At 39.3% G+C, this 27,752-nt stretch overlaps 1 protein-coding gene across 4 annotated transcripts in view; it reads right to left on the bottom strand.

Moving 5' to 3' along the window:
- Positions 1-27,752, bottom strand: part of ATP8A2 (ATPase phospholipid transporting 8A2) — a 323,111-nt gene that overhangs the window by 211,149 nt on the left and 84,210 nt on the right. For all 4 annotated transcript variants that reach the window (XM_057399592.1, XM_057399594.1, XM_057399593.1 and 1 more), the window contains 3 exons: positions 27,531-27,670; positions 24,157-24,295; positions 17,800-17,864 (listed from right to left, as the gene is read on the bottom strand). In XM_057399592.1, the coding sequence (XP_057255575.1) occupies positions 17,800-17,864; positions 24,157-24,295; positions 27,531-27,670 (344 nt within the window). The remainder of the gene's footprint in view (positions 1-17,799; positions 17,865-24,156; positions 24,296-27,530; positions 27,671-27,752) is intronic.

The raw sequence follows: 27,752 nt of genomic DNA, 5'->3' as shown, positions 1-27,752 counted from the left end.
AGGGAAGGAGACTTTTTCCAAATTAAGAGGTAAAACCAATTTGTTCAAGATTTCACTAAAAATTTACCTCCTGTCTTGCAGATTAAGTATCAAGGCAGCACGGGCTGCCAGAAGTGGTGCCCCTAGCATTTTAGCCTCTTGAAATAAAACCTTCAGTTGCCTGCATATTACATTTTCCTTAAAGAGGCACACACTGATTATGGGAGTGGCATCTTCAAAATGCCAATCTTTATTGCAAACCTTCACTAAAAGATTGATTTTGTTTCTTAAAATAAATACATAAAAGATTAAAGAAAAAAAGTGACAACTCTCAACATTCTCAGCCCAAAGAAATTACATCCTAAGTAGTCATCCAGTGCAATGTGGCTGCCAAAGGCAAGCACCCTCTAGAAAGCCATGAGCCTTTTGCAGCCCTTCTTTGAGTTCTCACAAGACAAAGCCTGTAGCATAGGAAACAATTGCAGAAGCAACTGCAATAAAAAGGACAATTCATCATCAAATGTTCCTCAAAGACTATGAACACATTTGTTCAGTTTAACATTATTCTAAAAATATTTCTAGCTTTAGCAAGAATCATACAAGAATCACAGGAAAATGCTTGTGTTCAGTTGGGGCTGTTCAGCCTGGAGAAGAGAAGGCTGCGGGGAGACCTCATAGCAGCCTTCCAGTATCTGAAGGGGGCCTATAGGGATGCTGGGGAGGGACTCTTCATTAGGGACTGTAGTGACAGGACAGGGGGTAATGGGTTAAAACTTAAACAGGGGAAGTTTAGATTGGATATAAGGAGGAAATTCTTTCCTGTTAGGGTGGTGAGGCACTGGAATAGGTTGCCAAGGGAGGTTGTGAATGCTCCATCCCTGGCAGCATTCAAAGCCATGTTGGATGAAGCCTTGGGTGACATGGTTTAGTGTGAGGTGTCCCTGCCCATGGCAGGGGGGTTGGAACTTGATGATCTTAAGGTCTTTTCCAACCCTAACTATTCTATGATTCTATGATTCTACCCTGGAAAGACCAGGGATTTCAAATTGTATAGCTAATATCCTGTTCTCATCACACTAAGAACAAGATTGAGTTTACTATACAATTTTAATTTACTCAAAAAATGCTCTATATTGCACAATCTCTCCATTGATCTCCATACGTTTCAGATATTTGACCACAGAACAGTTTATGGTATACTTCAGATAGTTTATATCCCATAGTACAGAAAAGGCAAGAAAGAAATGCTTGTTCTGGACACTAACACATCTGTGTGATTATTAACAGCAACTGTATTTTGCCAAGAGGAAGCAGTCTGTTAGTTTTCCTAACAAGCTAGAATGCCTCAGTGTCTTTATATTTTGATATTTTAGCTTTATTAAATTCATTGAACGGAACAGGCTTTTTGTTTTATTTCCTTTTACTTTTGTCAACCTAGTCCCAGTTGCTTTTTCTTTCCAATGTAACAGTCAAGCTGTTCTGGAGTGGGAATAAGCTCTTATTTAGACCTCCAAGGAAATGAAGTTTCTACCAAGCAATTTCCCAAAGATAAAAGCCAACCTTTAAGCAAACTGAGTAAATCTTCAGATGAAGAAGATATCACAACTTGTTAGCATTTCAACCTCATGCTTCTGTGTTCTAAGTTGCAAGTACACTCAGATGCCCACAAACTGCTAAGGAGAACTCAGCCAAGAAAATGACACTGCTGTGTGGACATACAAGTCTGCCTTTAATTTACTCCCAGAAAAAGGGGTATTTTCTCATTATATGCATGTAGGGTGCTTTAATGACCCAGATTTCAGCTAGACATCCTGGCTTTTCCATATGTGTGTAGGTGTGTATCTGTAAGTGTACATTAAGAAAAAACAAAACAGTGTGATATATATCTATATTATCACTATTAAACCACCTTGGTTGATATGTATAAAGTCTAATCTCATTGAATCAGGATAGTTACACAGGTTTTCCTGAAAGGGACACAGAAACAACAGCCAGCAACATAGCCAAGACTATACTGAAAGAGTTTTACCATTGCTAGCAAGTAAGGAATCCATGCTTATTGATGTATAAGGCTGAATGCTAGCCACAGTGAAATATAGACTGAATGACAGAACATATCCTTCCTCCAAAATAATGCTGTACTCAGGGAAACTGAGCAAATAAACAGTGTTGAGCACATTGATTTGCACAAGACAGGATTACCTCAACATGATTTTCTCATGCTACAGTATCATGCCAGCACAGACACAAGCATATTCCAAACCAAGTGTTCACTATGAAAAACCATTTAGTATTTTTAAATTCTATTACATCACTAGTCTTGAAAATAAAAAAAAAAATCTGTTTTACCTTTTCATAAGGTAACATCAATGTGCAAGACATCAAAATAAAGTTGGAAAGACAGAATTTTCCTCTCTACAGACTAATAAAAAACCCTCTCAGCTTCCTCTCCAAAACCCCCTTGGAAAAAAAGAAAACAAAACACCACTATTAGCATCTGTGTAGTTAATAGCTCAGTTGCGTGCTAGTGTAAGTAACAGAGGCCATACTGCTGTCAGAGTTCATAGCCAAAGTTATTCCAGTACTTAAGTAAAAGGAAACTGCTTTGAGCATTAAGCCAAACAGCAAACTGTAAACTCAAAGCTACTCAAGACAGTTCTACACATGCAACAAGCCAACCTGCCATATTAGTCTTCCTTTCAAGTGCTTATGTACTATCAAATCTGTTTCTCTAAGTGAAGCTAGGAAATTTCCAGAGTGGCTGATTAGTATAGGCAAGCTCTGTAATACATCTGGCTTTTAAGAAGCAGACTGCTTTTATCCCAAGTTGGTTTTTTTTTAAAGCCCTGGTTTTGATTTAGACACAATACAGGTATTGAACAGAAATACGAGAGAACTTACAGTTCTTGAAATACCCTTTGAGACTTTACTTCTACCTTTAAAGCATGACAAGCATTGGAAGTTACTCACGCTCTTTGGACTACATATTTTCTCTTTTCACCCATGGCTGACTAGGCAATAAAGCAACACAAAGGTGTTTTCAGATGGATCTGATACAAACTGTACTCCAACGGCCTTACCTCTTTCCCAACAGCCTCTTGAAATAGGGAACATGCACATTTGTTGACTGTTCCCATCCAACTGAAATTGTTGTAGGGACTCCTGAGCTCATTTACAGTCCCAGAACATCACTTTGAGTCATTAAAGATTTAGTCTGGGCTTCCTGCCATTTGACAGCTGCCCAAGAGTAATCATGGTGCAACAGTCTATCCTGGGCACTTCGTTCCTGGCCTCCCTCCAACACGTGCCCTCTCAGGGCTTCTAATGAAACAGAGCACAGTAAGCAGACAGCATTCTCCTGCCTTAACTGCAAAGATAACACACAAGTCCAACAACGCTTGTGTTTAAGACAAAGCAGTGCCCAAATTGCCCCACAAGGGCAGGTGAAGGCTGAGAACACCCTGAGCAAAGATGACTTTAAGTATGCCCTGAAGGACAGGAGACTGGACCTGGGAAACACAGACTGTCCTAGAAAAAAGTAGAGATGGAAAAGCTGGAACAGCAAAGATGCAGGACACTGGATTTTCCTTCATATCCCCAAACTAGAACAGGTCTATAGCTCAACATTCAAGAAGACAGTAACAGGACTAAAAATGGTTACCTTGGATTAGTTTTTTTGAAACCATGAATTAAAGAGGCATGCACTGGGAAGAGAACCTATTGCGTTAAATAAGCGAGATGCTAGGAAATATTCTTGTTACATCAGCAGAGAACTTTATCGTCTGGACACTTGCTAGATCTATAGGCTCAAATAACTCTAATTCAGTAACCTGGGAAGTGACAGGATCCAAAATACTGACATTGGCAAAGCACAAGCAAGCTGTCTTGGAGCAAATGGTCTTACTTCAACTGGCAGCACATGGGAGTAACAGCAAAGAGGACATGGCACAGATCTGAGTCCCCCCCTTCTGCTTCCTCCCACATGAAGTCAATAAATGCTTTAAATGGGGCAATGAATACTAGCAAGAATCAAAAATACCCTAAATAATGAAGTCTATTACAGCAATTTTTCAGACTGTATGCAAGACCCCCGAAACTCACAGGGATGCAAAGCCCCCAGTTACCCCAAGACTCCAGGCTGTGCATTCCTCCCAAAGCTTATTGCATTATCTGACAAGATGACTATGTTCATCTAGTAAAAAAAATTCTATATAAACACACAATTTCAGATGGTAGCACCATAGTTTCAAAGCTCTAATTCTAGTGTAGCATACGATTAAGGTAACAACATGCATAACTGTAAGAATATTCGTTCTTGTATCAAACAGACTACCTTTCTGACATGACCAACCATGTGGGAATTAGGGATTTTGGCACAATGACTTTGGACACTGAAATTAGAGCAGAGCAGCACCTTTTGTAAGACACTGGCAGAGTTGAAAACAAAGCCTCTACCTTGAAATAATATGTAGCAGGAATAATCCTGAGCTTAGCGAGTGGTCCTCATTGCTACAAATACATCTGTACTTCCCTGAGCTTCCTTCAGGCCCTAGTTAACCTTTGCATATAGAGCACGAGGTGCTCCAAAAATGCTTAACAGCAAAAAAGATTGCATCCAGCCATTTGTATGTGTGAATCCAAATTTAAGACTATTGAAACTGCATTTATGAGGCAGTAGGCATGGTCTTAAAACCACACTGGCAATTTTTCCAGCACAATGTATTTCCATTCATTGTCTTACTGGAATACAGACACCACGGCCATCCCATTTTAGACCATGTAATTCAGCCCACTTAGGCCTTAAAATATGCAGTCTACTTCAGTCCATAATAACACCAGCATACATATGTAACAAGGTTCCTCCACTTAAAAATAAAAGTTAGAACACTGATGACAGCAATACTGACAGTATGTACATTAACAGCACAAAATCCCAACTAGGAACAAGGTTACTCTGCAGTATGGTTGAAAAGCAGAGGTAATCCAGGACTTAATGTTCACTAAGTGGCCAATACATAGTCGTTAGTTATGCTGCCTGTCCAGTGAGCTAAGTTCCCAGTGCAGAGACTAAGGCAGTATGAGTAGGAGTGCTTCATCGCACGTAGAGCAAGACATGCTAGATGCCTGCTTGGTCCCACCACTGGTGACTAACATTCACTTTAAGATGCACTTTGAATAATATTTAGCTTGCTCTTGGGAGATTAGTAATTCTAGTACACTTCTGTACAACAGCTACTGCAACTGCTTTTTACTCCCTTGAGCACAGCACTCAGTATATTGACAAATAGGAATGACTTGGCATACTTTCTGACCTTTTTTTCCACAAAAATCCTTCCAATTTGCAGATTTCCTTACTAAAGGTTCATGTAGCTCCTGGGCACTGGACAAACCGTGAGTCAAACAACCTCTCACAAGGTCTATTTTATTTACAACCTCGAGTAGCTAAAGCATGCCTATTTCTTAGCTTCACATACTTCCCTCCTACAAAACCCACAACCATCCAAATGAACTAAACAACCAACTGCTCCCTTTTCTCCCTCCAACGCCAGCACACTGGATTTCTCCACTGTCCTTACTTAACTTCTCCAAAATACTGTCCACCTACAATAAAAATTCCAATAAAAATGCTAATGGCAGGTAATGAACCAGGGAGGAAAGAGCAGCTTCTTCCAGTTACTCTATACCCTGCCAGACTCCCCCAGATACCCCATCCTGCCCCCTTCCTCTGCTGCAGAATTGTTTATTCCTTGCAGATTCAAAAGCAACAATACACTTAATCGACATCCTTTTGTTGGCAATTGCCACTGCTAGAAATTACTGCACAGCATAATGCGTATAGAGACCATAGATGCTGTTCTTGTTTGACTATATAATGCATTATAAACTAGTGATATGCAATGGTATTTCAGGTAAGCTTGGAAGCATCTTTGCATCCAAAGCCCGCAGAGCTTTAACATGGCCGATCTTCATCCTAGAAACTTAGGAAAATATTCTATTCCCATATATAGTTGGCACAAATTGACATCTCCCTGACACCCACAGGCAGCTCAGGAAGCAAGAGCAGCTCTGCTCCTACACTGCTCATCAGCTGACTGCTTTTGGCTAATTCTAGCAGCAACTGGGAAAAAAAAATATCTTATTGATGCTGCATAACTGTTGCCCAGAAAAAACACTGGGACCCACTCAACTGAGAGGCTGGACACACCACCTGATGTGCTTTCATCCTGATAGCTTCCTGTATGCTTCCCTTTCTTTTTTTAAACCAAGAACATAAAGATACTGTGCAAGAAAGCTGCAGGCAAACTTCTCTTTTCTAGTCAAATAAACACCATTCCCTGAAGTGAACACTTACTTTCAAAGACCTTTTTCTCCAAGACTTTTAAAAACACACCATTTAGTCCCCTATCAGTTTACCCCATGTGTACATCTGAAATCTTTATTAAAGTTTATCTAATAAATATGATACCCCCTTTAATTACTAAAAATAATTTCAATAAGAAAACTCCATAAAATCATCAAGATCATGTTTCTTTTTTAAAATTAAACCACCAGAGTGATTTCCCTAAAGATTTAGTTGTACAATAGATTTATTTTATTAATATTTACTAAACCTATTAACTCTGCCTACTAAACTGTAGAGTTTGTCTGTCAAACTCTGGGTAGAAGTATAAAACCCTGGAGAACCTGATAATATTAAACCTAATATAGACAGAGCAATTAAGTTTTAATAACTTGAAAAGAAAGTTAAAGTTTTCAAAAAATCAGCTAGTTAATTTTTGACCCCTTCTCCTCTTCCCTCATGTCACTTACAGATAAGTTGGGAAATATTAATTCTATAATGAACACATAATTATTACCATACCAACCTACATTTTATAAAGCCCCTTAACGATTAATTGGTTTTATTCAACCCCACTTTCCCAGACTTCTACAGATGACCAAAATCCACATCCAAAAGCAAATGCTCTGCTGACCTTTTCCCCACTGAGAATACAGAATTCTTGAAGCCAGACAACTTAGGTTACCATCAGCCACAGAAATGGTCCCCAGTTGTACTGTAGAATTTGATACCATGTCTTCTTACAAATAGCTGTATCTTATTATTTCACTAAATTCTATACTTTAGGTACAATAACTTGAATTAATAACAGACTCCAAATTCCTTCACCTTCCAAAACAAAGGAAAGCTTCTTTGTGATGTGTCAGCTTTGCTGGACACAGAAAATGGACAAAGATTTTATGTCTTTTGGTGAAATTCGGATATAGTTAATCCATTACCAATATGACACTAGGCTGAAAAATATTTCAGCCTTCAGATGGCTAGTGGATCACTATTTTCGAGCATCACAGCAGATCAGAATTGAATACCGAACACAGGCAGTGCCTATTAGGCTAAAGAGGAAGTGAGTGCTTAAATCTAGAAAGCCTTTATGAGCATCAAATTCTACCCTACACAGTCACTGTTAAATGAGCCAGCAGGGACTCCAAATTAGAGTATTCCACAGCTGAACAGTTCTTGCCTCAGGGGTAAGATTTGCTCCCAAGGATTTATCTAAGGGATGTAAATGCCCTAGGGCCGTACTTCAAATAAGAGCGACATACTGGTAGACTGAACCAACATCCAAGTTACCCTTCTAGGACTAAGACGTTACTTACTTTTATTGTTCCAGATAAAAAGTAGGAAAATGTAAACCCACCTTATATTGAACAACACTCTTTACCTGGCCAGAAAGGAGCACCAAAAGATCCAAAGACAACACTCATGGAACAAACACACTAGCAAAATGACGGGATAGATAACCACGCTTTCACCCTTGATTTTTGAGGTCTTTGTACATGAATTGCCATACTGGCATGTATTTTTCCATAAAACTTTCCATCAAAGAAGCATCAGGTGATGTACTCCCTTCATACCAGAACAGCAACTAGTTCAATGTAGAAGAGCATATTAAACACTGAAGTTACAGCAAAAATTAGCTTCAATTAAGATAATAATCCATTAATTACATGAAAGCTACTAAAAAAAAAACCAAAAAAAAACACAAAACCCCCAAACCAAAAAAGCTTGCAAACTTCAATTTAAGGTGAGAAACTGCCAAATGTGCTTCTCAAAACAGGTTTTCAAGAAAAGCAAGAGACCTGCATTAAAATAACCCTCCAAAGGAATGGGAATGTGTGGTGTGAAGTAACCACACATGCTACAAGCACCTTGTATTCTTCATCTCAGCCAGCAGCAGCTGTCAATAGTTAACAATTTCAATGATCAAAACAGTTAGTCCTTTAAAGGTTGTCACTTCTGTGGCATTCACATTATCATTTGGACAAAATTTGCACCAATATCTAGGATCAGCAGTGCTCCAGAAGGGAGAGTAAGGTTTCAGCTTGCTTTTTGCCTTTTTTTTTTTTTTTAATATGTTTGAATATTTCAGGGCTGTCTGAGGAAATCCCCATCATTTCAACAGCATTATCTCAGAGTCAATGGCAGGAGGGCATGGTCCAGTTTCTTTTGAGTCCTTAAGAGCTGTTGCCCATAACAAGTAAGGGATATTCAAACTGAGGTCACAATCAACAGTTTTGTTCTCACCAGTAGGATGCAATAAAAAATTATGAGGAGAGATGGTACAGCCCATGCTGTTGTGGGTCACTGTATTTCAAGGATATATGGATTGGTAAAGACAGAGTAATCATTATACATCACTTCTTTTTTATTCTTTTAAGAATTCCTCATGGTTCAATATCACGGCACGTACCAAATAATTTCATAAATACTAGTGCAGCTTACAACAGATTTACTTATACATCATTTATTTGTCATCTAGTTTATGGACCCTACGGTACTTGACTACTGCAATAGCTGTACTTAACAGCAAAATATTTACCCACAGAATTCTCTAAGTAACTCAGCAAGCTGCTACATTATTATTTTTTTTTTAGTTAGCAGCAAAGCAAAAGAACAGTTATTTATGCAATATGATCTTTTGGTTTAAGGAGAGCCCATTCAAAACTAAAGCTAAGCTTCTCCCAATGATGCAGCTTGCTCATAACAAGCTAGTAATATATTCCTTGACAAAGGACAATGACAGTGGTCTAATCTGCCATAGGAAGCCATCATCACAACATGACTATACCATAGGCTTCTTGTTTGAAAGTTTGACTGGGTTTAAAATGTCAAGCTTTAACCCTGCTCCCATAAGGCTACCAGGGTCAAGTAAACAGACTATCTTACAAACGCTTATTTGAGCAAATAGCAAGGATGCACAAGAGATGCCTTGACATATGGAAACACTCAGCTTTTGCAAGAATGTTTTCTTCTATCAAACGAAAGGCAAACTGCAAAGTCTAAACTCTATGACAGCTCCAGTATATGCATAAATTTGAGATTTATGGAGGGGGAAGGAAGGAAAGGAAGTGAAAAGGCTGGAAAACCACCAATTCAGAACACAAATTGTTTATGTTCTCCGCAGCTAGCTTTGCCACACAAATACCCTATCACAAGATGTTTGCAATGCTGCACTGAGAAAAACACTAGCAAAAAAGTTTATGACGTCTATCCCAGAGAAGACTTTAAGCCTGCTTAGAATACTGGTTATGATAATTTTAGGGTTTGGGAATTACTTGAAACATATCTAAATCAGTTTTGTCTTGAAATTGTGGGGAGAAGAAGATGGCACTTGCTACCTCATTTCAATCATCTTGCCTTCTCTAAAACACCCTTTCTAAACATGAAATGAAAAAACAGACCCTCTAGCATCACTACCTCAGTTAAATGACTGGATTTCCGTATGTAAAAACACACCCTGGAACACGTTTCAGTAAAAATAAACATACATCATTGTGGCAAAGGCACATAAAAGCCCTGGAAATTTCTAAAAGATTGCTCTGATCAGTTCTGCTCTATGCAGAAGGTTAAGCCGAAGGAACAGATATATATGCAGGTATTAAGTTCATAGAGCTAAATGTTGCTTAATTCTAGTTTCTGACCAATCAGCCTACAAAAATTCAGTGGGAGCTTTTCTAGCTTCAACCAAATGCAAAGCATATTTTTACTTAATTCTCATGTGAAAAGAATTTATTCCTTTATGTGACTGATAAGCAAGCTTAGAATTAAGCTTCAACTACAAAAATTATTATAATTATTAAGAAGCAATTAATATTCAGAATAAGGTTTAACAGAGTAGTATGCTAGTATTATAGGAACCACAAAAATAAGACCCCAGATCTATCTTTGTTTTCTGAAGATGTGATCAAGACAGTCTAATTCTTACCCTGAAGCAGTAGTGCTCTGCTATCTTCATTAAGGTAACAGCGCAGGTGAATAAATACTACTGTTTTAGACTGGCTCTGCACCAAGAAATGAAGACTGCTTATGCTTAAAAACCCACAAACTTGCATGAAAAAGGACTCCCCCTCCCCTTCAATGAAAGCAGAGGAATTGTAAATGAAAATAAGTATCTTGAGAGAAAATAATATTTAGTTCTTCCCCGAAGTACAAAAGAAATCTGGATTATTCCTACAGATGTAGCAATAGCCATGTCAACCAAGATCAGTATCCATAACTCATGTACCTACACTTCAGACACCCACTTACTCTTATTCCCTTAAAAGGCACACCACCATACTTTAACATAAACAAAAATTGCATTTCATGGGTAGCTTCTCATTTAACAGAGCCCTGCTTTCACTTCATTACAAATCCCTATGTTTCCATGGTTTCTTGCACTTATTAGAAATACTTATCAGTGTGCTGAAGAGAATCCCATCTACAATGCAATCACTTCACCATCCAGCTGAAGCCATTATTATATTAGTACTTACACAACAGAAAACAGATCTGGATAGCTCTCAGCGATCATCAACTGAGAGATAAGCCTTCACATACATGAAGACCATTAGCAATTTGAAGAGTGCGTTTTTCCCAGTCAGTTTCCTTTAACATATGATAACTCTTACAAATGAGACAGCAAATTTTAAATGGAGTTCAGGGCACACACACGCTTCTTTCCATTTTTATGTAATATAATCTACTCCATCATACAGCACGGACAAGGCATTAGCAGGATGAGCCCCCAGCTGCTAAAATACCTGCAACCTAAGGCTGCAAGACCCCTTCTGGGTCTTGACAAATGTGATCACTATCAACAAACGAAGGTAAAAGTAACTTAGAAAAGAGTGTTTGGTTTTTTTAATAGCCCTTGCCAGCCCTCTCAGTTTCCAGCTATGGAAAAAAAAAAAAAAGAAGTTATTTAGAAACCTGGTGTTCAGACTCCTAAAGGTCCTTGCATTCCTTCAGGTCCAAGTGCCTCCACTTCATCCAAACTAATTATCATAGTGCCAGAAAACACTAATAAGAAAAAAAACAGGGCCACAGATAAGGGAAAACAGTCATTAATGAATACTGAAAAGGGAAAGCAGGATGAAACAAAAATATCAGCCCAACTCATTCACCACTCACAGCTCAAACCTATTAGTATCACTTCCTGACAAAATGGTAATCTAATACTTAAGTTACACAGTCCTGTGTGTACTTAAACCTACAAGTCCAGGTAACACCTATATTCTTTCATTTGTAATTCTACTCAGTATGCTCAAATCAAAGCAGCTTTTCACATGAAGAGCTGTGTATTTTCCACGTCCATACAACTAACTTTCTATGCAGATTATCAAATACCTGGAGCTATGAAAGATTCTATTTGTTCCTCAAAAAAAAACAGAAAAAACACTAAATCCCTTTGGTAGAATGTTTTTGATGATTTATCTGATTACTAGACACTGTTCCTTGTATAACTACCTATTAACTAAATGTCTGTTTCTAGATTAAGAAAAACAGAAATTTGAGCAAGAAGAAGAATCTGGTACACCAAAGAAATGTATTCTTTCCATAGTTTTTCCTAATTTCCCAATTCTTTTGCAAATTACAGTACTACACAGAAGAGCTGATTACAATTCCAGGCTGACTGGTAATTGAAGTATTTTATTAGCCACAAGACCCCAGAGGAGCATCACAGATGCCTCTCTGAAGGAAAGGTGACGGTCGACTAAAACTGAACCTGCCCATATTGATCAGTTTTCCAGAATACTGGCTTTGCCTGAAATCATTTGGCACATGATAGCAGGAGAAGAAAAAAAATAAACCCAGTTTCATCTGTACTTCAAGATGTAACCTTCAAAGCATGTATGATGCATTAGCAGTACAGGATTTGTTCTTGTCTTCCCAGAAGTTATTTGTACACCTTACTATCTTTTAGTACGACTAAAGTACACAATACCAATGCTTTGGAACTCCAAGTAACAACTACTACTATGGGTTTAGACTGAAAAGCTGACAGTAACTTTACCCCCATTCTTTAGGGGCAATCAGCACGGCATTAGCGACAAGGCCCAAACACCCTTTCTTTCAATAACAAGAAAAACAGGAACCAAAATGCAACACCCTCAAAGTTTTTCAAAGCTTCACAGGCACTGTCTTCTAGAGTTGTGCTCAGTAACTTGAAATATGGATTTATATAAAACAATTCATACTACAGGGATTTCTTTAGCATACACAGTGAGGCTAATACTTTACTACAGAAGCCATGATGCTTCACAAATCTTTTTTTCATGGTTAGTATAGTACAGGAGATGCATTTGGAACCATATTCTTTGCTTGAAGACAGAAAGACTGACATTGACAGTCTATTTCCTTTTAACAGCCTACTCCTCAGGTTTTCCTCCTTGCACAGACAGTCTGAGTTTTCCCAAAGGCTATTAGAAAAAGCTTTAGGCAGCAACCCAAGAAAACCTGCTTGTTTCTAACATATGGGTAAAACCAAGGAACAGATCAGAGCTCTACTTCTTAAAAAATCCCGAGCAGTTTAGCTGCATGATTCCCAGATAAATCCCAGATCTATAGATCTATCAATATTTACGTACAATGAATATTGGTGCCTGTTAAAAATCTCCTTATTAGATTTTTTTTTTCAACTGTGTTCACCACTGTGGGAAGGACACAAGAACGTGGGTCATGAAAGTCATTGGATAAATCCAATAGCTTTATCATGCTTAACAGATTTTCCTAGGTTATAGAACATTCATAGTAACGCTACCCTACCAAATCACAAAAATAAGATCACAAAATAAACAAGTCTTCCAGGTCCTCACTCTTACCTGGAATATAAAACTAACTGTACGTACAGCTTCCCTGCAGGTATGAAGACCCAGTTTGGGAAGTCAAGACACGGACTGCAGACAACAAATTAACAGTGTGAAGTTTTGGTTGTTTAATAATACTACATAATACCATGGTAGCACAAACAGGTTTATCCATGCTCATGTTCAAGAGCTCATCCAAAGATTCAGCTGAGCAAGCAGGGAAGTGAAGGAGGCCAGCTTCTGTTTCCATACTTTTACTTTTAGGCAGATCATCATCAGGAGAGGCTGGCACCGAAGGTTCTTTTGCTTTAGTATCAGCCTGTTGTTACTTCCCCATCAGCGTGCGCCACAGGATGATGACTGTCAGTCCAGGTACACTGTCAGCTCTGCAGAACACATTCAATGTGCAACTCCATTTATAGCAATGGAATTATTTTACAGCAAAATACTAGCCACAGGTTCAGACCTGGCTGCCTCTAATTTTCCCCTTCCACTACAACCCAAACTGATAACCAATTGATAACAGTTCCCAGGCCACCTTTCTACAGGACTGAAGATGAGGAACACACCCAACAGTCCTTGGCTCTAAGATCCACTACTCTCCTCTCAGGCTTTCCAAAACCTCTCTTGGTCATCCCATTTCCCTTCTTCAGCTCTCACTCTCACCATTCTCACGCTTCAACTTCTATCAGATGCCAACACAAGAAATTTGTCTGGGTTAAGAGCTGCACAGTAAGAGTTCATGATGTTCCAATTTAATTAAACAGAAACTGAACCAAATAATTCCCTCAAAGTAAGTCTTGTGCTCAAAATATTTTCATTTGAAAAAGCTTTATTAGGAAAAGGAAAGAAAACCCAAGTAAGCATATGTATGTATGTAATTAAGTCTATGAGGGATAAGCATTCGCAGATTATTATGCTAAATTTCTAGAATTCAGCTGAATCAAGCTAGGGATTAGTCTTTCCTATTCCCTGTAGCTCCCTGGAGAGAACAGAAATAATTGATTTTTCCCTCAATGATTTCCCCTGCATGATTTAGAAAAAAATTGAGCTTTCAAAAACAAGCCAAGACAGTTGTTCGATCACAATCTCACCTGCTGCTGCATGCCAAAGAGCAGAAGTGAGGGGGAAAGTCACACAGGGACTGCACAAAGGGAAAAAGCATATCTATATTTAAAGGCTCTAAGCAAAACTTGGATCTTGTCAAAATTCATTTTTAGTATTAATGGATTTCAGAGATGGAATAAATTAAATATAACGCTACAGAAATTCAGTGTGAGAATCTTCGATTGATAGACTTCAGGCTAAGTTGAACATAAGTCACAATTCCTGTTACAGGTGCAACATACAAACTAGGTATTACTACAGAGATCCAACACTGAGAAACTGACAATAAGTACCTAGAGACACTTTCCTTAGAATTACAAGCACCAGTGCAACTAACAAAAAACGTGTATGAATTTAATATGTAGACTTAGCAAAATTCAGTTCTACATTAAAAATGGTGGCAAGAGTACTTGGGGGGGAGGGGGGGAACCCACCAAAAAAAAAAAAAAAAAAAAAAACAAGAGAACTAATTTGGTCTGAAAACAAGACTGTTGAAATACAAAACATTTTTGAGGTACCAGGTCAGAAGCTCCACAAGTCTGTGCTCTTGTTTTGGAAAAACACGTTATCTGAGCTAAAGTATCACAGTCATCTTTATTATTAAATATGTCATCATGATGCATGATACAATCATCCCTTTTCTTCACTTAAAAGGCCAGTAACTGTATATCAAAGAGGAGTTTTGGTGGGCTGACGTGCCACCAAAATTCTCTATTGCTAGATTATTTTATTTTTTTTTTGCCTGGAAGCTTCTGTTTTTTTTTTTAATAGGTTTACTGGAAAACCTGTAATACTGTTGCCTTAGTTTACAGTGGGATTCTAACACCAAAGCCTTCCACCCATGAAAGTGGAACATCTGCCAGATGAGGAGACAGCAGAGGAAAATTAGAACGTGCAATACTAATATTCCACAAAGCTTCCACAAAGTACAAGTGTCTACCCAGAGCAAACTAAGAATAGATACTATTTTGTCTGCTGCTTCTGCTAAAACTTATCTGCTAACCAATGGCTTGGTAAAGACTCTGTATTCTCAACATGAATCAAGTGTGGTTATATTTCACAGGTTATTTCAAGCATAAATCCCACACTTAAAGCTGAAATACTCCAAGAATACTGATGCACGATATGTCTGAAGTAAATTCTCAACTTTGCACAGGGGATGCTGTTTAACAGCTATCACTTTTCAAACTCAAATCACCCCAACAGCAGCCATGACCCTCTCCTTAAAAACTTCTGCCAGAGGCATGTACAGCTGAGATTAAGTTTGTCATCCCCAACTCTGAATTATCTAAAGTTACAGGACCAGAAAAGAGAACTTTAAGTGATGTTATTTCAAAGAAGTAAAGCTATACAAATGAAAGGCATGAAAGATAGACACTAGTCTCAGATTTTTAGAGCTGTTAGAGTATTAGCTCACATTTGCGGCTCATGAAAGGGAAACCAGAAGGCATCAGCAAAAAGTAGAAAGTGTGGAAGATATATTGCTATGCACAGGTGTAACCCCTCTATTATTTCATCCCACTCCCTATTCTCATACCACTACGATATGTGCACCAAGCACCACACAACAGAAATTCACCAAGGTTAAGTGTTTTGCATTGAGCTCTGTGAAGTATCTTCTATATGCAAGAGTGAATCCTTAAGTGTACTGTGATACTAACACAGTTACACAGCTGAGGACACAGTTAAGGTGTAAGGCATTCAATTCAACATGTGCCATCAGCAACACTACAGTTCCTAATTAAAAAATTATGAGCAGCTGCTGTGCTCTCTTTATTCCACAGAACTCCTAATTCAGCTACATAACTGGAGATAGCAGGTGGGGAAAGACGATTATAGAGTTTGCTTTTTATCTAGGAATTTTCAAGTATGCTGGATAGAAAGTTGATTACAGATTTCTTTTCTATGTTGGCAGAAGTCAGGCAAAAAGAGGGGAGGGAAGGGTTTCAATCTGTGGCAACCAATGTTTTATCATTCTAGTGTCCTTAGACTAAGCCATGGCAAGATGCACACAAAACGACTCATATTACTGATGGTGTCATCCTTGACCTCTCATGCTTTTATGAGTATGACTAACTGTTCTCATTTGAGGAACAGATCCATCTTAACAGCCAGTATTCCATGCAGTCAGAAAGCCTCCAATTCCCATACACTCTTTAAAGACAAATAAGAATCCTCAAGGGTCTTAAAACAGGCTCCACACCCCCGTCTCTCCTGCCAAAGTGCTTTCTGGCATAGAGATAGTAGGAGACTGCAGTAATAGCTTCATATGTTTTACATGTGACCAAGAACCTCCTCTACCATCATGGGGTCTATCTGTCAATATAACTGTGATTGGTGCTCATACTGGAGACTGCTGATTACATAAATCTGCCAACACTTCACCACAGAAGAGGAGAGACTTTCAATAAACTTCCAACAGAGATTTTATAATTTCTCCTTATCTTAATACATATCATGAAGACTGATACAACCTCAAATCTTCCTAGACAGCTCAATCTGTTCAGCTTCTCAGTTTATTACTTTTTTACCCATTTTCTCATTTGTAGTACAGCTACTTAAGTCTAGTTTCTCTAGAAGTTAAAAATTATCTTTGGGTTTTAATTTCAGAGAGTTAAGTTTTATTTTTTGGGTATCACTGCAAAAATATATAGTTCTGCATTCAGCTTTCCAGACCCTCAAGTTTCTGCTTCTCAAGCAGTTAACAGAATACCTCAGAGCAGCAGTACCACATTTACTTAGGAAAAAGCTTAGAATTTATGAAAATAATTGCTTGCCCTACTAATCCTCACTTGATTGTAGTCTCCTTCTCCTAAACATAAGGAGATTGCTGTTCATTCCCATACTTCCCCCACTGCCCCAGAAGACATAAGTCTGAAACTGGGCAATGGATTCAAGATTCATCAAGTGGGTGAGTAGATCTATCACATTTACTTACCCTCCTTTTGATGAGAAAAGGAGTATGTAGTGTCTTCTAATTTATTTAATGAATTTCTTTCCACAGGAGTCCTGCCTATCACTCCTAGCTAAGTTATCATATTTGTAAAGCTATGGCAAAGTGGGAAAGTGTGAAGAGATGCTTAGGTCAACAATGTTTTCTCCCAGTTTAGTTCCCACATTATATTACCTTTTGTTATTTACCCTGCCCTTTCATGGTCCTTTCAGCCAATTAACCTAAATCACAATTTAAAAGCAGATGTTGAAGCTGTTCAGCACTACTCAGCACCTTCTGTATTATATTCACTACAGAGGTAGCAAACAGGGCACAGTGGTTGGTGCAAGCAGGGCAAGCACTCGCCTCAAGCTATGACCCAGCCTTCATTTATTTATGACCTAGTTTTTATTTTGAAAAAGGAAGAGGAACCTGTCCCTCAGCCTGACCCAGTCTCAAGGGAGGTGTGCTGCCTACCAGGGCCTCGGATCAGAGATAGATACTGCTGAGAAGCTGCCTACTCTATTAGGTCCTACTACTACCCACTCCTAGTGGTCCATGTGGGTGACAGTGATGATGTGGCAAGTGAGAGAATGAGAAAACTTAACAACACTTCCTTCTGTCAAGAATTACACCAGGATTTGCTTACTTACATCTAGCGAATCCTCATTGACCAGGATGAGAGACATACTCTGAGAAATGAGTCTGCAAGAATACCCTGCAAGAGAAAAAAATAAAAGTCAAGGATTTACTTTTTGGAAGAATATTTAAGGTTTAGCTAAAACTTAAACATCTCTAGGTCAGATTACAAGTTACTTTCAGGCAGGCAATTTGAAGCATAGGTGTACAGGACACACTCCAACTTGACAATTTTACTAGTAACACAAGCTGCATTTCATCTGCATTTCCAAGTACATCACTTCAGATGTTTTAACCAAAGAAAACACCATGCAAACTAGATGCAGTAAATATAGGCTATAGACCCGCAGCAAAATCATGTAGTTGTATACCAAAAAGGGGGGGGGGGGGGGGGAGGGTATCTTCATGAAGACGGAATTGCCTTCACCACATTACAGGAACAGATCTGAATGCACAGTTGCACCTATGCCACATGACGGGATCATTTGGTGTTATCACTCCCCTCAGCCCAGAGTTGGGTTAGACAAGCATTAATGTTTTGCTCTCGAGTCTAGTGTAGCAGGTCCTTCATCAAAAACTACAGATCCATAAAACACACAGAGCCCCTACCAACTCCTATAGGCATCAGGAAATTGTACTAGATTATTCCTAGTGTAGTACTGCAACATGAAACACAAGCAAGTTGCCACAGTGTGGTACAGCACATGGAAGACAGTTCTGGACATTTACCAGGACACCAAAATTCAAAGCAGAAAATCACAAGACAGAAAAAGAAGCCTCTTATTTTTGTTCTAAGAGCCAGTGACTGCAGTACCACCCAATGCCACTGAAGTGGCAGCTCCTCTGCCACATGACTATCACTGACATGGGACAAAGTCGTATCCAGGTTACATATACTTTGCATCTGCAGAATAAACAGTACAATTCCAGCTCAAATTAATGGCAAGAGACACATGCAAACCCGCAGACTGACCAGACTGCATTACCTAAAAGCTCATGCCTGTTCTCTTGGGATTATAGGGATGCTGGGGAGAGACTCCTCATCACGGACTGTAGTGATAGGACAAGGGGTAACGGGTTAAAACTTAAACAGGGGAAGTTTAGATTGGATACAAGGAGGAAATTCTTTCCTGTTAGGGTGGTGAGGCACTGGAATGGGTTGCCCAGGGAGGTTGTGAATGCTCCATCCCTGGCAGTGTTCAAGACCAGGTTGGACGAGGCCTTGGGGGATATGATTTAGCGTGAGGTGTCCCTGCTGATGGCAGGGGGGTTGGAACTAGATGATCTTAAGGTCCTTTCCAACAATAACGATTCTATGATTCTATGATTAGCACAGTGGAGCTCCACAAAACAGCAGTGAATTCATTTATTTGAACCACATGCCTTTCATTGCTCATCTAAGTTACGCAGGAAAAGGAAACACAGAATTATTTCATATTTCTGCTGTGCTTTTGCATAGAAATGAATCATAGCAAGTTTAAGAAATGGCTGTAAAATAAAATGAGGTCTCAGGGAGTCTTTTACTTTTCTTAAATAGAGTCTAGAGTTTACTGCAGTATGAGAGTAACATCCCTGTGACGAACCACTGCAAGGCCAGCAGTTTCAAAAGCAGAACAGCACAGTCAGTGTAAAAAGATTGTCTCTCTCTGTACAACAGCAGGAGAACTGAGATGTGAATTCATTTTCTATGGTATTCTTAGTTCCTTAGGAAGTCCATACAGACTCATCAATTGCAATGCAAATCACTTCCTCAGCCTATGGAATTTTTCATAATTGGCTAGTTTTGTAGGTATAATCCAGGGTTAACATGTCTGCATGGACCACTTCTGGCAAGAAAGCAACTCCCTCATCTTCCTTTGTGGAAGGCATGTTTATATCACATAGCCAGGCACTTTCAAGGAAGCAGGTTTGATTCCCCTCAGAAGTTTCATTTCTCTTTCATTCACAGCTGTGTGGAATACAAGTATCAGGTGCAACACCTTGGAGATGCATTTTCATCTTATTTGTGTTACCAAGCCGAGATGCTGAGGTTTACTTTCTGTTTTAGAGAAAATAGAATGACACAACTCACACAGGCCTGTTGGTAAAAAGATAAAATATATTCTAATGAAGTGCAGCTTACAACATGAAAGCTTTGCAGATAACCTCTGATTCTGCCTGTGAACAAGTCTAAGGTGGTAGTACAGAAGACTAAGTAACAAAACTTCAACAGGTATAGACAAAACACTAACTTGAGAAAAAAAAGTCAATTTACCATTTTCAAGTTAACAGCAGGCTCAAGAACTGCTTCCTTAGTTTTACTGAGGAGAAAAATATTACAAGCTTGAAAGCTTCCCTACATGCCAGGGTTATTTCTTTCCCCAGGGAATGGCAACAGCCTTGTGCAGTAGGCTGTTACAAATTCAGTATAACCAATTTAAAAGGATTTTCTAGTAGCATTTGATTGGAACAGCAGCTGCAACAGCAAGCTATAAATTTCCAAACTACTGCTCAGTGTTTCATTTTACCCCTTTCAAAACGAGCAAGATGGCACTTGACAAGTGCAGCTGGAAAAAAACAACTGTGGAAAACAGTTCTGCCGGGCATCTTGGAAATCACAGAGTCAGAAGTAGTAATCCTACAACTGAAGTCACTTCACGTGTTGTCATCACATTAAACAGGAATGAGATCAAGATTGGAATAGGAAGATAAAGTCAAGCCTAACAACGGTTTATAGGAAATCTATACTTTATGTACAATTTCAGGACTATGAAAATATTAAAATATAGCACTAGTACAAAGTAACCGGCAACTGTAAGCAACACTTGCAGTCCTATTTTAAAGTTTTAAAATATTTTTATAAGTTATTACTGGCTGTACTAACACAGCAAGCAAAACTACACTTTTCAAGATCAGGGCATATTTTTGTCAATACTTCTCAGTAGAATAAGATCAACCACTGGTTCAAAGCCAGGTACAAAATGTCAATCTACACCTGTAAATTGGTATCTAGCTCTTTAATTTAAAAGTCTGCTAAAAGTCCATGAAGCAGATGAATCAGGTACTTCTGGGACTTGCTTCCCTTCAAGCATCCTGGGAGAAAGACTGCTTGAACCAGAGTTCAAGATCACAGCCCACAGGCACATTCCTACTGCAGGCCTACAAAATCCGGCATCTGAGGCAAGAATGATTATCCTCTGTGTTTAGAGATGGCATATAAGCCCCACTCAAACTTTGCATAGGGATACAGGCAAGCATGCTGGTATTGCCTCAGTTCCCTCCACCGAAAAAAAATCAGTTTGCTGTAACAGAAGCGTTCTTACGTCTGAATTGTAAAGATATGGATTTGATGGATGGACTGCAAGATGGGTAAGGAATTGGCTGAGTAGCTGCATCCAAAGAGTTACAATCAATGTCTCAATGTCCAAGCGGAAACCAGTAATGAGTAGTGTCTCTCAGAGGTCATCATGGGAACACCACCATTTAGTATCTTCACCAATGACAGACAATGGGATTGACTGCACTTTCAGTAACACCAAGCTGAATGGTGCAGTTGATACCCTAGAGGGAAGGGATGCCATCCAGAGGAACCCTGATAGGTTTGAGAAGTAGGCCTGCAAGAATCTCATGAAGTTCAAGAAGGCCGAGTGCAAGGACCTGCACCTGATATTTGGGCTTGTCACAACACAATAAAGTACACATTGGGGAATGAATTGGTTGAGTAACCCTTCAGAGAGGTACCTGGAGATACTGGAGCATGAAATACTGGATGTGAGACTCCACCTGGAGTACTGCATTCACAGCTCTAGGGCCCCCAGCTTAAAGACAGACATAGACCTGTTTGAGCAGATCCACAGGAGGTTCACAAAAGCAGTAAGAGGGCTGGAATATATCACTTGTAGGAAAAGGCTGAGAGAGTTGGGGTTTGTTCAGCCTGGAGAAGGCGCTGCAGAGACCTTTCAATATATAAAGCAGGCATATAAGAAAAACTGACCAGGGCCTGTGTGGGCAGATCAAGGGCCATCACTTCAAACTGAAAGAGTGTGGGTTCAGATCAGACATAAGGAAGAAAGTTACGATGGGGGTGGTGGGACTGGAACAAGTTGGTCAGAAGAGTTGTGGATGCCACATCAAGGGAAGTGTTCAAGGTCAAACTGGATGGGGCTTTGAGCAATCTGGTCTAGTAAAATATGTGTTGGTTGACAAAAAGCTCAACATGAGCTGGCACTGTGTGCTTCCAGCCCAGAAAGCCAACTGTATGCTAGGTTGCAGAAAAAGAAGTGTGACTAGCAGGTCAAAGGAGGTGATTCTCCCCCTCTTCTCAGGACTCACGAGACCGTACTTGGAGTGCACTCAGCCCCCAGTACAAGAAGGACGTGGACTGCTTGAGGGAGTCAAGAGAGGGCCATAAAGACGACCAGAGGGCTGAAGCACCTCTCCTATGAAGACCGGCTGAGAGAGCTGGGCTTGTTCAGCCTTGAGAAGAGAAGGCTCCAGGGAGACCTGAGTACATAAAGGGGACCTAAAAGAAATCTGGACAAGGACTTTTAACAAGGACTGGCTTTAAACCAAAAAAGTGTAGATTTAGATTAGGTATCAGGAAGGAACTCTTCACTGTGAGGATGGTGAGGCACCGGAACAGGTTGCCAGGGAAGCTGCAGATGTTCCATCCCTGAAAGTTCAAGGCCAGGCTGTCACTGCCCATGGTCCCAGGTTTGGAACTGGATGACCTTTAAGGTCTCTTCCAACTCAAACCAGTCTGTGATTATAAGGCAGTGCTAATAGCTATAAATGCATACCGTAAGGTAAGAGCTCTTAGCCTAACTGTAGGGATTAATTTCACACTAAAGCATGCCACCCAAGGCTCTGTCCAACCTGGCCTTGAACACCGCCAGGGATGGAGCATTCACAACCTCCCTGGGCAACCCATTCCAGTGCCTCACCACCCTAACAGGAAAGAACTTCTTCCTTATATCCAATCTAAACTTCCCCTGTTGAAGTTTTAACCCATTACCCCTTGTTCTATCACTACAGTCAGTGATGAAGAGTCCCTCCCCAGCATCCTTATAGACCCCCTTCAGATACTGGAAGGCTGCTATGAGGTCCTCCACGCAGCCTTCTCTTCTCCAGGCTGAACAGCCCTGCATTCCCAGAAAAATCTTACTAAGAAAGTTATTGGCTGGAAACATCAGTTCTGCTTTTCCAGGAGCCTGCTGAGCACCAGGATCATGGTAAATTGAAATCTGCCGTGGCTTTTTGGCCTCACTGAAAGGCAAAGATGATCCAAGCTCCGCAGATTGTTTTGAGAGAGGATGAAGATACAGAAATACTGTTAGCCTTCTAGAGTTGTTTCCAGATGCTAAGGACACTTTTGGCTGATAAAAACTGAAGACTGTATTTCACGCTAAAAAGCCATTTCTGAACCCAGAACTCCTACTTTCTTTAAGTAGAGAGTTCATACGGTTGAATTAAAGCTTATCAGAAACACCCTCTTCACCTGCAGGACTATGAGCTGGCACATGACTAAATAGAAGGCATTCAACCATGCCCCAGCAAGGTCAGTCATTACTCTTCAGAGAAGTTAAGAATGCAAGAGACAACATACTAATGACGAAGGCCAAGGAATTGAGATGAAGCTGGAAGAACAAAGTACTCAAACTCCTTGATGCAGCTGCCAAGAGTTCAAATATCCCTCAATACATATGCATATCCTTGCAGCAAGCGAGTCCATAACCATAACCTCCACACACAATGAGAAACTGAAAACACTTTTTACTCTCCAGATAGCATATTTACACCTGAAGTATAAAGCATACACGAGGATTAGGTTTTAAATTCAATGCTTGTAACCCATTAAAACTAATATACAAAAGCTGGAAGGGTGCCATATGTTTGTACTTTCAAGGCAACTTGAACATGAAGCTAATTAAGTTTGAGTTTTACTACCAAACTGTACAGTAAAAGTGGCAATTTAGAAATTGTAAGGGAGATGCTTATTCCTTTCAAGTTGTTTCATGAACTCTTTTTTATGATAGCAAACTGGAAGTTACTCTCCCTCAGCCTTCAGAGCAAGCAATTGCTGCAAAGCTCATTTACTTGTGTTCAGGCTAGCTGCTGTCAGTAACTTACTTGAGGTATTTATGCCAAGAATGTTAGCTACATTTTTTTCTTTTAATTTCTCAATAGAAGATACTTCCCTCCTCTCCAGTTGCCTGCTGCTTTTAAATCATCTACTTAAACCACACACCTTAATTCTACCACAACCCTATCAGTTCAGCAAGTTATTTCACCTCTTGGTACATCTTCAGCATAGGAAGATACATGAAACTTGATTCAGTTTTGAGAAGTAAACAAATTCTAGTCAGACAGAGTAACCAGAAAGAGGGGAATACCTATGTTGAGAGCTGTTTCCTGCTTGTCACCTGTCAGAATCCATATCTTAATTTCTGCCTTTATTAGTGTAGCTATTGTTTCTGGAACACCTGCTTGCAGGCGGTCTTCAATGGCTGTAGCTCCAAGAAGTAGCAAATCCTGGGGGAAAAAAAAAAAAAAAAAAAAAAACAGAATTTGAGGGATGGCTTTCTTAAGATAAAGCTCTTCTGGAACACACTCAAAAAGGAATTAAAGACAGCACGTTGCACCTCATTCCTGATACAGGATTTTGACAAGTAATGCACACTACAGTAAATTTCTGGTGTGGCTATTCTACTTCCTCTGCATACAATTCACATTTCAAGGGGTACAGAATGGAACAGAGTGTTTCTGATCAGAAAGATGGCAATGTTTCAAGAGCAATTAATTGAAGTTATACAACTCCCAAGCTAGCCTATGGATGAACATATATACTGGAGTATTCACTAATCACCATAGCAACATGATGAGTGGGTCTCAGTTTATACATTTCCTAAGCTCACAAAACAAAAGTCACCTGGCATCACATCATTTAAACTCATTTCCCTCCCATAAAACGTACATATAGACTGGATACAATCACTCAAAACAAAAATTATTGCAACTATTTATGGATATAATCACTACATTTATGTAATACATGTGGTATGAACATTAATCAATCCAAGTATCTCTAATCTACATATAGATGTCTGCCAGAAAAACATGTCTTATACAAAAAATGTAATACTACAGAGTTCGCCATGTTCTTATGCAATTCTAAAGCAATTGCTTGAAGAGATTTGGCTGTGTTACAGTAAGAAAAAGAAAGTCAAGCAGGCAAAAATACCTAAGAAATAAACATCCTCAAAAGGCACAATTTACTTAGCAGATTTTAACTTTCAAGGCATATTAATGATTCCTTAGACATGTAAAGATTTAAATTTAAAAGAAATTGATACAAATTGAGTTTAGTTATACTGTTTCACTTCAAGAATTGCATAGAACAAGCAACAGCTTCTATTCTTTGTAGGGATTACAGTTATTCAAGTGAAAACAGACGAAGCGAACAGAAGCATTTAAGAGACCTGAGGTTGGTCATCCTGGAGAAAAAAGGCTTCAGGTAGACCTTACGGTGGCCTTCCTATATATAAGGAGAACTTATTAGAAAGATTGAGAGAGACTTTATACCACAGCCTGCAGTAGCAGAACAACAGGAAACACCTTTAAACTGACAGAGAAAAGATTTAGATTGGACACAAAGAAGAGATTTTTTACAATGAGAACTGGGAGACACTGGAACAGGTTGTCCACAGAAGTTGTGGCTGCCCCATCCCTGGCAGTGTTCAAGCCAGGCTGGACTGGGCTTTGAGCAGTCTGATCTAGTGGAAGGTGTCCCTGCTCATGGTGGGGGGTTGGCACTAGATGAGCTTCAAGGTCCCTTCCAACCCAAATCATTCTGTGTTTCTATGAAGAGGGCATTATTTGCAACTCCCACTTGTATGCACCTATGCATGCATAAAGAACAGAAAGGGAAGCTGTTATTTATACAAGTATGTGAGCTGACATCAGTTACAGGTCTTGACAAATCTTAAGATTTATTATGAGATATTCAGCTGGTAAAGGTAGAAGAATTTACTTTAGTACCCTAGAGCCTCCTGGCTATACAAAAATGTTTGCCTTTATCAATGCCAACAATATTTGAAGGTATCAAATTAAATCTAAGCATGCAATTGCAGATTGTCTTCTATTCCCAAAGTCAGTTGTTAAGCAGTTAAACATGACAGCACAGGGAAAAGCATGGCTGAGCTACCCGAGCAGGGGAGTTACTATTGTGCCTGCTGAAGCACTCTCAGCCAGTCTGCAGGTGGGGAAGGAAGCCCATTCATGTTTGTCTTCACATGTACACCTGTACTATGATTCAGTAACCAACACTCAGACTGGCAAAGTAGCTCTCCTATTCTCATTTGAACCCTTCAATGAAAAAAAATAAATAAAAAAAAAATCAGCCTATTAAAATACATTATACTTTGTTATTGCCACAAGCCAGTTTATGATCTGGAAAGAAGTGCCTGTAGACCAGAGAATTTAACTCGGGAAATACCAGCTCTAAGAAAGGGAAAATAAAGGGCAATTTCCTGCTCTTCGGTATGACAAGCAAGCAAACATTAACAGGAAAGGGATACAGTGGATATTTCCTACCAATACGGCAAATTCCAAAATTCCAATTATACAACCCATTCATGGGTTCATTTTTTCCAAGATTTCAAATTGTGAAAGGAGACAGAAGATAAATGGCCAAAAGTTATCTAAGGCTTGAGAGCACATTTTAAAGTAAGAGAAGCAAGGTATGTTCACTTCTCACCTCAGTGAAAAAGAAGTGTACAAGAGCATAGTGCAGGAAGCAGAAAGCTGAAATAAGTTATGCAAACCTACAGAGCCAAGGATTAGACAACCACACTGGCCAACACAAAAGATGGCTTCAGACATTAATCTGATAAACAAGACCCATTCTTCAGCTGTTACTTAAGGAGTTCTTGGAGTTTTTCCATAACCCTATGAAAGTTAGCCGCTTTCCTAGTCTTAATCTCCTTTCCTCTTCTGTCCCAACTAACTTCAGTACACAACAGCGCTCCAGAACTTAAGTCACATTCTTAATATTAAAAAAAAGAAATTGAAATTCAAAGAGTGTTTTACAGAAACCACTATATGAGTGAAATAACCGGCGCAAGGAGAAAGAGCATGAACAAGTGTAGCTGAGAAGTGACTACCAGCGTATCAGAAAGCAGGAAGACCAATAAATACTAAAGAAACACTGGCCCCTAGTGTTGGCATTTTACCATTTCATTTAGTGTGGGATGAGAGTTTCAAACTGGCTCTCCAACACCTACTTTTCCCTTTCAGAATTATGAGTTCTACAACTTGCATGGAGAGCAGTTTTTCACCGTTGTTTCCAGGCCATGCAACTACAGGGGTCAGTGAGCACTCTGTTTTGTCTACAGGGTCTACAACAGCCTTCAGAAAACCTGAACTGAGACTGATATATGAAAAGGAACAAATTTCTCTGTATACACTAGCATATGGGAACTCGGAGCAACACAGTGATTCTGTATGTTATCTTTTTCAAGGTATATCACTGTTACACAAGACAAAAATAATGAGAAAGGAGTTTATGAGTAGCAATGACATTTTATACATAACTTGGTCTCAGACGTACAAATTAAAACTTGAGAGATCTATGGTCTGAGCAGGTTGCCAACTAAAAACACCTTTCCAGGTTCTTATGAGTTAACTGGTTCAATGTATAAAGCCCAAATTCCATGAGAAGAGATATCTGTAAGGGAATCTGATAAAAAATAAGAAGTATGTGTATTACCTTTTCAATAATCTCATAGCATTCCTCCATCTTCTGAGCTCTGTCCTTCAGAACTGTACTGGTCTCATTGTAGACACTCAGCCACTCTCTATAAGAGTTTTCTGACAGATCTGCATAAGCAATGCACAAAGTCCTCAGACCTACAAAACAGAAAACAGCCGTTACACACAGCAGAATTACACTATCAGCAAATCATTAATGCCCTAATGAACACTAAATTCT

Source organism: Pezoporus wallicus, unplaced genomic scaffold (assembly GCF_028554395.1).
Source record: "Pezoporus wallicus isolate ANWC-B61680 ecotype Strahan unplaced genomic scaffold, APGP_CSIRO_Pwel_v1 scaffold_6446, whole genome shotgun sequence".
NCBI lineage: Eukaryota > Metazoa > Chordata > Aves > Psittaciformes > Psittacidae > Pezoporus > Pezoporus wallicus.
This window is presented reverse-complemented; position numbering and strand designations above follow the sequence as displayed.